At 28.1% G+C, this 8,917-nt stretch overlaps 1 protein-coding gene across 1 annotated transcript; it reads left to right on the top strand.

Moving 5' to 3' along the window:
* The first annotated feature begins 3,249 nt into the window (after positions 1–3,249).
* LOC100167026 (doublesex- and mab-3-related transcription factor A2-like) lies at positions 3,250–8,519 on the top strand. Its single transcript, XM_001950295.5, has 5 exons — positions 3,250–3,441; positions 5,467–5,605; positions 5,666–5,911; positions 7,176–7,338; positions 8,257–8,519. Exons 1-5 carry the CDS (start codon positions 3,283–3,285, stop codon positions 8,381–8,383), a joined length of 834 nt encoding a protein of 277 aa, XP_001950330.1. The 5' UTR covers positions 3,250–3,282; the 3' UTR covers positions 8,384–8,519.
* Positions 8,520–8,917: the final 398 nt, after the last annotated feature.

The following is an 8,917-nucleotide window of genomic DNA, read 5'->3' on the forward strand; positions in this document are numbered from 1 at the left end:
TATTTGTTCATCAGTCATCTTTTATCTTATCCAGATAAATAGTTACAAGGTATCTTAACGTTCATCTTGGATAATGTTTTTACTAATCTAAATAAATTCATCTAGATACATTTTTTATTGATAAAATATCTCGAAATTGTACTAATTTTTTAAATATTTATACAGATTCTCAAACAAAGTTCATGGCTTATTAATAATGTAATTTTTTTATTTATATCATTATTATTATGATGTTCCTAGTGCCCAACTAAAATATACCAACATTTATAACCATTTAAAAAATAATTGTATCTTTTTTTTTATCTAGATAAAAAAGTATTTATCTTTATCTTTATCTAGATAAATATGAGTTAAGTTATCTTTTATCTCTATCTAGATACATTTGAGTTGCATTATCTTTATCTTTATCTAGATAAAAAAAATACTTATCTAATCTGAACACTGAGTGTAACACCTAAAATAATTTGTTTCAAGTATCATTGGCCCACTCTACCACAACGGGCTGCGTATGCCTATGGCTTTGAGTGGTTTTGAGGGGGGATAAGCCCCCTTCATGCGCCCCCCATATTTGAGCCACTGTTTTAGCTGTTGGTTTATCTAATATATAAAATTCTCGTGTTACAGTGTTAGTACCTACTTAGTGGTCGAACTACTCCGTAACGGCTTGACCGATTCTTATGAAATTTTGTGTGTATATTCATTAATAGTGCAGTAGGCTGAGAACAGATCGTAAAGTATTTTAAATTTTTCGCCCTCCCACTATCTATCTAGGGAGGTGCTCAAATGGGGATTTTGAGATTTACGGTAGAAGTTTTTATTTATAAATGGTGACTATAGGTTATATAGGAGAAATAATTAGTAGAAATTAGTATTTATTGATTATTGGTTGCCATTGGTTATTCTGGCGGATCAGGTGAAAAATCATGGTGGTAACTCGGACGAAATAATTTATATGGCAAAACAACGTTTGCCGGGTCAGAATTTTTTTGTATATAAGTGGTTGCTCTCGGTTATAGAAACATAAATAAATATTAATAAATTGGTATAGGTATATTTATTAATTGGTTGCCATTGGTTAACAAGGCAGATCAGGTGCAAGCATAATGCTTCAAATCAAATTTTTGCACATTGTCGGATTGCCTACCGTGGATGCTGAGTTGCATTCAAAAGGAGCTTAACAATCATAATTTTTTTTTACGGCTAACGATACTTTATTAGTGACTAAAATATATACTATTAATTTATACCTTTATTGTTATATTGTGTCCTATGCTACTATATTTACCTATAGGCTATATGTATAATATAATATCATATTATAAATGGCCGTCTATAATATATGTGGTGTCCTTCTTCCTCTTTTCCTCGACTTGAGGTCCCACAATTTGGCCTATGTCCTTGTAGTTGTTTTAAGTATATTATGAATGCTGTTTTCACATTTGCGAATATATATACCACGCGCCACTAAGTGAGAAGATACTTATTGCCTACTATTGAGTATAGCTATACTTTACTTAATTTTTATATTGTAGTTAATAGTTAGGTATGATATTACATTGTTTTTATAAATATGAATAGTAATATTATATTTTTAAGCTTTTTCTAAAAGACATTATACCTCTTTTTGGAATTTGGGATTTCCATTTCTGACCATGAACATATTTTGTTTGTTCTTTGTTTGAATTAATTTGATAAATTTTTTGAATTTGTTCTATAATATGTTCCTATAATCCTACAGGAGTTATTCAAATATTTGTATCGCGTGAAGCTGTAGAAATGATTTTTTGGCATCTCGGATACAAGAAATTGTAAATGTAGTTTGTTTTTTATACCATACCTAATTATAAATTATTTAGATCGCTATTGATTGAATTTGATTAATGGTTTTCATAATTATTTTGAAGATTTTACAGAAATTATTACTTATTAATAAAAAAAGACGAGGGATCTAACCCACATAACACAGGTACAATTAATGGATGTATATTGTATAATAGATAACATCCTTAAGATATGACTGTATATCTATTAGATATCTACTAGATATCCAATTGGCCGCTTTTTTATTAGTTTTTGGATATCCATTAGAAATCAGAAATGATTGAATTATAACATCCATTATTATATATTAAATAATATCCATTAGATATAATATATTATCCATTAGATATAATCTAATATTCATTAGATAAAGTTCACTACCATTCATCCAATAATTGCAATATGTAACCTCCTACGTCACTGCATGATGTATACGTCAGGGTTTGAAAACTATGATGATCATTGTTCAATTTACTTAGCGAAGTGTCTCAAAAATAAAAATTGTTTTTCCAGGGTTTGGCCATTATTTGGGCATGCTGATTTTGTCATTATCTCCTGCTATCACTTAGAATACTTACGAATTACCTGTCAATGTATTCTTCTCTATTTATTACCTGTCAAGAATTGGCGGTATCTGCCAACACATATGGTGGTATTTATCGGACACTGAAATAACGATGAATCACACAAAATTGTCCAAATTACAGTAATGACACTATTATGATTTATGATTGGTGTAAAACTGTAAAATAGGAAAAAATCATGTGACATTATACGATTTGCGTGTCATGGAATATTTACTTTTAAATACCTATACCACATAGATTCAATTTCTGATTTAGATGACTTCTACCAGTTACCACTATTCCCAACTTTTTAAGAATAGTATTCCTATCCCCAAAAAATGGTTGTATTAGTGACTTAATGTAAGACAAATACAATAAATTATATGAATTAATTTAAAGTTATAACTGATAGCCTTGATAGTTGATAGTCAAAGCGTGGTGTATGTTTACTTTTCTGTTAATTTTTGCATTATAGCCTATAAGTATATTATGATAATAGATAATTTATATAATTATTTAAAAACGTAGATACCTATACCACAAAATGTGAAAATGTTATAACTTTAAAGGTTATATTAGTTATTACTTATTATAGTTTTAATAATACAAGTCAATTTGTACACGAAAGATGTGTGTTTGGTTGATATTGTTTTGCTTATTTTTTCTATTACAGTATTAAATATATGTATATAAATACTATATAGTACAACAGTACACAGTGCATATAAACACACATATATATATATACATACATATATAGGCGAGGCTGTGCGATGACATTGATGATCTTAGGCTTGAGGCTGACCAATGACAAGCTGGCTCCGCCCCATAAAATCTCGCATCACTCTGCTACCGTACCGAGGTCATCGACGATCATCATTCTGCTGACAGCAATATGGACAGCTCCGAGGGAAGACGACCAAAGTGTGCGAGATGTAGAAACCACGGCGTTATATCATGGTTAAAGGGTCACAAAAAACGGTGCTCTTACAAAGAGTGCGTGTGCCCAAAGTGCAATCTTATAGCTGAAAGACAACGGGTCATGGCTGCTCAAGTAAGTCGGCAAAAATCCGTATTATGTCTCCTATAAATCATTATTGATATCATTCTGTAAGATTTAAATATTATTAGATTTATATCAGCTGTAGGTTGAAATTTAATATGTTATTTCAAAATTAATTTTTATATTTATTAAGTCTCCGGGTATGGAATAAATTTTAGAAACTACTTAAAAGCATAATTTGAACATTTTCGATTCTGTCCAGTACAGCTCGGTAATATGGCAATATATTGTTACCTATCAAAAAAATTTGGAAGTTAGGTATTCGATAAAATTATCATACATTTTCGTAGATTTTCGTAGATAATCGTTATTATTGTAAAGTATAATTAATCCATTCGGTATAATGTTAGATATTTTATATTACAAATGAATGATTTTATGGATTTTTAGAATTGATAAAAAATTTAATAATTGATGAAAAATATTATGAAGTTTTGTATTTTATTATTTTTGAAAAGAATAGGTACGGATAATAGGTATGGATGATGTTAATTTATTTTAAATATTATTGACTATTTAATATAAAATCAGTGCAAAAATTGAAATGTTATTTAAATTAAAATATTATTTTTGAAAAGGTTTTATTAATAGCATATTAGGTAACAGGTTTAAAAACTAAAGTGTGTTTAGTTTTGTGTAGGAAAATTAATTTAATTAACTTTTTCTATTTATGAAATTTATCAGAAATTGTTTTATTTTATTAACCGGTTGCGCATAATATTAAGTATAAAATTAGTCGTAAAATAATAGTTTTAGCGTTATGAACTAGGTATGATATGTATTATTTATTTATGTTTTTTATTTAACACCAATTACTATACTTACCTAATGATATATGACTTGAAATTTACTATTTTTTACTATTGCATTTTAAACAGATACAATTTGTTAATATGTATTAGTGCCTACCAAGGCTGGGCAAGTTAACGATTTTTTTTAACTCGTTAAGTTAAGTTATTTTAAAATAATTAAGTTAAGTTAAGTTAAAAGTTACTCGTATTTTTTTTCGTTAACTCGTTAAGTTAAAAGTTAAATTTAAAAAAAAAGTAACTTAACTTAGTGTTAAGTTAAAATTTGCTAATTTGCAAAAATAAAAATTCCAGACACATAATATGGTTTGTTAGATAGTTTTTCTGGTATATTTCTACTTTACGGGACACCTTTTTTTTGCATTTTTTTTTTTTTTGAAACTTATGTAGTTAGTACGCTGAAGACGATGGTCAAGTCCGAATTGGGGTTCAGACTAGTTTCAAAGTTATGACACTTCAAAGTTAGTATATAATACGTTTAATAACTTATAAATGTTGCGTCTCCAAGCGGGCCCAGTTGTAGTTTACACAACAAATAGGGGGATATTTTGAATTTTCGATTTTAATGTCCAAGCGAGCGTAGCGAGAAATCAAGAATTATAGGTATTTAAGGGTTATTATATAAAGTTAAAACTTCAATTTTTGAAATTTGAAGCCAAATTCTGATTTCACCAACATTTTTTTTACCCAAAAAATGACTAAGTCCTCCCAAAAAAACCCAAAAAAAGGGGTGTCCCGTAAAGGAGAAAAGTTCCGTTTTTCTTTACGTCCAAGAAAATTACTGGGGAAATTTAAAATGATACATCAAAGTAAAAACACATTCAAAAATTTACATTATTCTTCGGACGAAAATTAACTTAATTTAGATATTTGTGAAATAAAATTAACTTGAAGTTAACACGTTAATCTTGAAAAAAGTAACTTATTAAGTTAAAAGTTAATTTGAAAAAAAAGTAACGAGTTAATTAACTTAATGTTTTAACTTAATTTTAATTTTTAACTCGTTAATGCCCAGCCTTGGTGCCTACACTATTAAATTAATTACCTATATTTTAATAATACATATTATTACGTTCATATAAATAAATAAACTATAACTTATTAGTTGTTTTTAGTATGAAATATAATTGTTTAGACTTTGTGAAATATTTTTTGATAACAGTGGATTTTTCGTCAAAATAAATTTATGTAAATTACTAATTTAAAGGTTGCATTAAAAAGGCAGCAAGCAGCCGAGGATGCTATTGCATTGGGATTGGCTTCGGTTACTTCCGGAACTAAATACGGATGCTTACCACAAGGCCCTATATTTGGTATGACTGTACCCACATCCAAGTCTCCTGTCGGTAAGTAAATTTATATTTCCGATAGCGGTGATGATATAAAATTGTTGAGTACATTTTTAGCAAAAGAAGAAACTGCTCGACCTGAAGAAAACTCGACGGTGAATTTACAGTTATCAGATGGTGCCAAGGGAGTTGTACCACCGGGTTCTCTTGATTTGCTTTGTCGGTTATTTCCAGAGAAAAAACGATCGGTCCTGGAGTTGGTACTTCGTCGATGTGAACACGATTTATTGAAAGCTATAGAGCATTGTGTACCTTTATGCAAGTCTTTGGCAGCCACCCCGAAATCTCGGAAGACCAGCACAGGTAAATCATGTCAGACATAATATTTTAAATAATAACGTGATATATTTTAGAATTTTAGATTTTACTGGAGCGAGGAATGTTTTATGATTTTTTAATAGTGTGTCGTTTTTATTTTTTGTCTTACGTCAGATTTTGGAGGAGAACATTTACTTTAATTTTCAACTTTAGGGGTAGATTAATAAGGCCTTACTGGTAGAAAAGTTCTCTAGTTGGTATTTCGGGAAATCAAAAGTAGGAAAATTGAATTACTTTTCTCAATAATTGATAAAAATAACAAAAAACACTGTAAATACAGAAATAATTACGTAACTCCAGCTTAAAAAAAAACTAAAAATTTTCGAATTTCCAAATTTTCATAAATGCATTTTCTATACATGAGGTAAATTTCAAAGTATTTTGGATCTTTTTAATCTAGTTATAAACATTTGAAATTTTCGGTTATTTTTTGTATCTTTTTCGATTGACATTAATTTTATTTATGTTTCGGTCAAGCACTCGAACAGCTTGAAAATGTAAATTATGAATATTCACTAATTATATATTGTTAATTCTCTGTCTATTTTGCCATCTCTTCTGGATTCTCTACTCCTATCAAACTTAGGTCCTGAACGTACCTGATACACATATCGTTGTCTCGGTCGTCCCAAAGGTCTCTTGCAATCTGGTACTCAGGAAGTTATTTTATTTATCATTTTCCCTTCTGTGTGCCATAAATGCTCTGCCCAGTGCCCGTCCAATCCTTTTTTTCTCTTAATTTTTTCTACTACCTATATCTCGTTTATTTTAGGTACAATCTATTTAAATAAATTAGTTCTGTGCTCATATTTATATGTTTCTTTATTCCATGTTATGATGAAAAAGACAAATATAAGTTGTTTTGTTGAAATAAAAAAAATATATTAACCGTAGAAATTTGAAACACTTCACATCATTCAACGTTTCGTCGGTGTTGATATATATTACAAGTTATAATATTATGCATAATGTTTTTGACAAAAATTTGACCAATTTACCAAATCGTGAAAATAATAATATAAATATAATATAAGATACACTATCTTTAGAGATGGCTGATCCAACCGTATCTTTACCTCAGAATCATTTTTCATTATGTACAATGAATTATTCATCATTGAATTAAAATTTAACACATCTAATATATAAGTGGCATAGGTATACAATGACGAGATGCATTTAGATCTTACTATACAGCAGAAGGTGTTCCTAAAGGTTCTTTTTTTTATATACAAACACTTTTTTTTAGACAAGGTTGATACACCTCAGACTACTACTATTGGTTCCGCATTCATGCCTTGGGGTTTACACCGTGAACCACCGGTGGCTCATCAAAATGCTCGAAGGCAGCTGGCCACTAGATTGACATATCATGTACCCGAACCGACTACTACGTTGTTTCATCACTTTAGGTAAATATTGTCATCATATAAAAATGTATAATTTAATTTTACTATTTTGGGTATTTTCTTAATTATTAATTTCTTATAATTTACTAAAAATGCTTGTTGTGATTTATATACTATATAAAAATACCAGTGAGAAAATAAAAAATGTATGTATCCTTTATTTAGTTAATTTTTAAATTAATTTTTCTAATTATAAAATTTCTTTTAGCCAGCTGTATTATTTCTAAAAAAATATTACTGTTGGAGGCTTGAATAAGAACAATTTTAAATTTTTATAAATGTATTAAAGTAAATCAAATTTCCTGATCTTTCGATTGTATCTCTGTCTTGTGAAAATTATAACTATATATTGTAAATATAGACTATGGTTTAAAATGTTTAAAATTAAAAAAATAAAAATAGTTGTATTATAATGTTAAATTATAATTAAATGGCTTTAGAAATAATTTATATTATATGTATCGAATTAATTAAAATTGATCATTCATTTTTGATTAGATTAATATAATATAATTTTTTAATTGATTAATGTTTTTGACAAATACATAAAAAATATTAAAATACCTACCTAATAATTATTATTATAATTATTGTATTGATGATAAAATTATGAGCTCAAATATTATTACAGATCAATGATATTATTTTTATTCTATTTAATATTATATTTCAAACTAGGAGGGAGCTTCGCCCCTTGAATTCTCCAATCATCAACAACCATAAATTTCACCACACACTAAAGTTTTTTTTATCTAAAATTATTTTTATACTTCAACGTACTATAACTGAATTATTTTTAAAATTATTATTTATTTACAGTTTTTTTTTATATAATAGAGAGATATTTTATAGGTGGTATAAACATAGACCAAAAAACTAAATGTATATATTATTATTTAATGATAGATTTTGTGTTTTTAGGACCCAATCTACTGGAGTTTCATGTGGACCGCCTTTTTATTTGCCGCCGTTTTTGCTAGAATCAGCTGAATCATGTCATGTAGCCAACTGCGCCGAATGTGCATCAGCTGCAGCTCAACAGATATGAAATATTTAAAATTATCATTACCGTTAATATTATATTCAACTAAAATGTATAAAATAATATATAATATAGATATTCGAATAAGTTTGTAACTTGTATGTTAATTATAAGTTGTATTAAATATTAATCTAATAAATAAATACAGTAAGTATATGTTATATAATATACCTATAATACTTGCACATTAATATATATTATAATATACTGCTAATTGGTTGACAATTATTAAATTAATTTTATTCTCAAAGTCCATTGAACTCCATACACAAATTATAATGTTCCGTCCTACACTATTTCGTGACAGAGTCAGATTAATGAAACACGGATAGACGATGACAACTCGATAAACGGATGTGTTAGCTAACAATAGTGCATTTGGCAGGAAACAAAAGAATTTCTGGACTATCTTCAAAACGGTTTGAAACGTTTCACAAGTTATATTTGTGTTTGTGTGTGTCCACTTTGACGAGTTTTCGAACATTATTGTGATATGTAAATGATTTGAATGCGTCATTCATTTATGCGACAACAAAAATA

This window comes from Acyrthosiphon pisum, chromosome A2 (assembly GCF_005508785.2).
Source record: "Acyrthosiphon pisum isolate AL4f chromosome A2, pea_aphid_22Mar2018_4r6ur, whole genome shotgun sequence".
In the NCBI taxonomy this organism is placed as follows: domain Eukaryota; kingdom Metazoa; phylum Arthropoda; class Insecta; order Hemiptera; family Aphididae; genus Acyrthosiphon; species Acyrthosiphon pisum.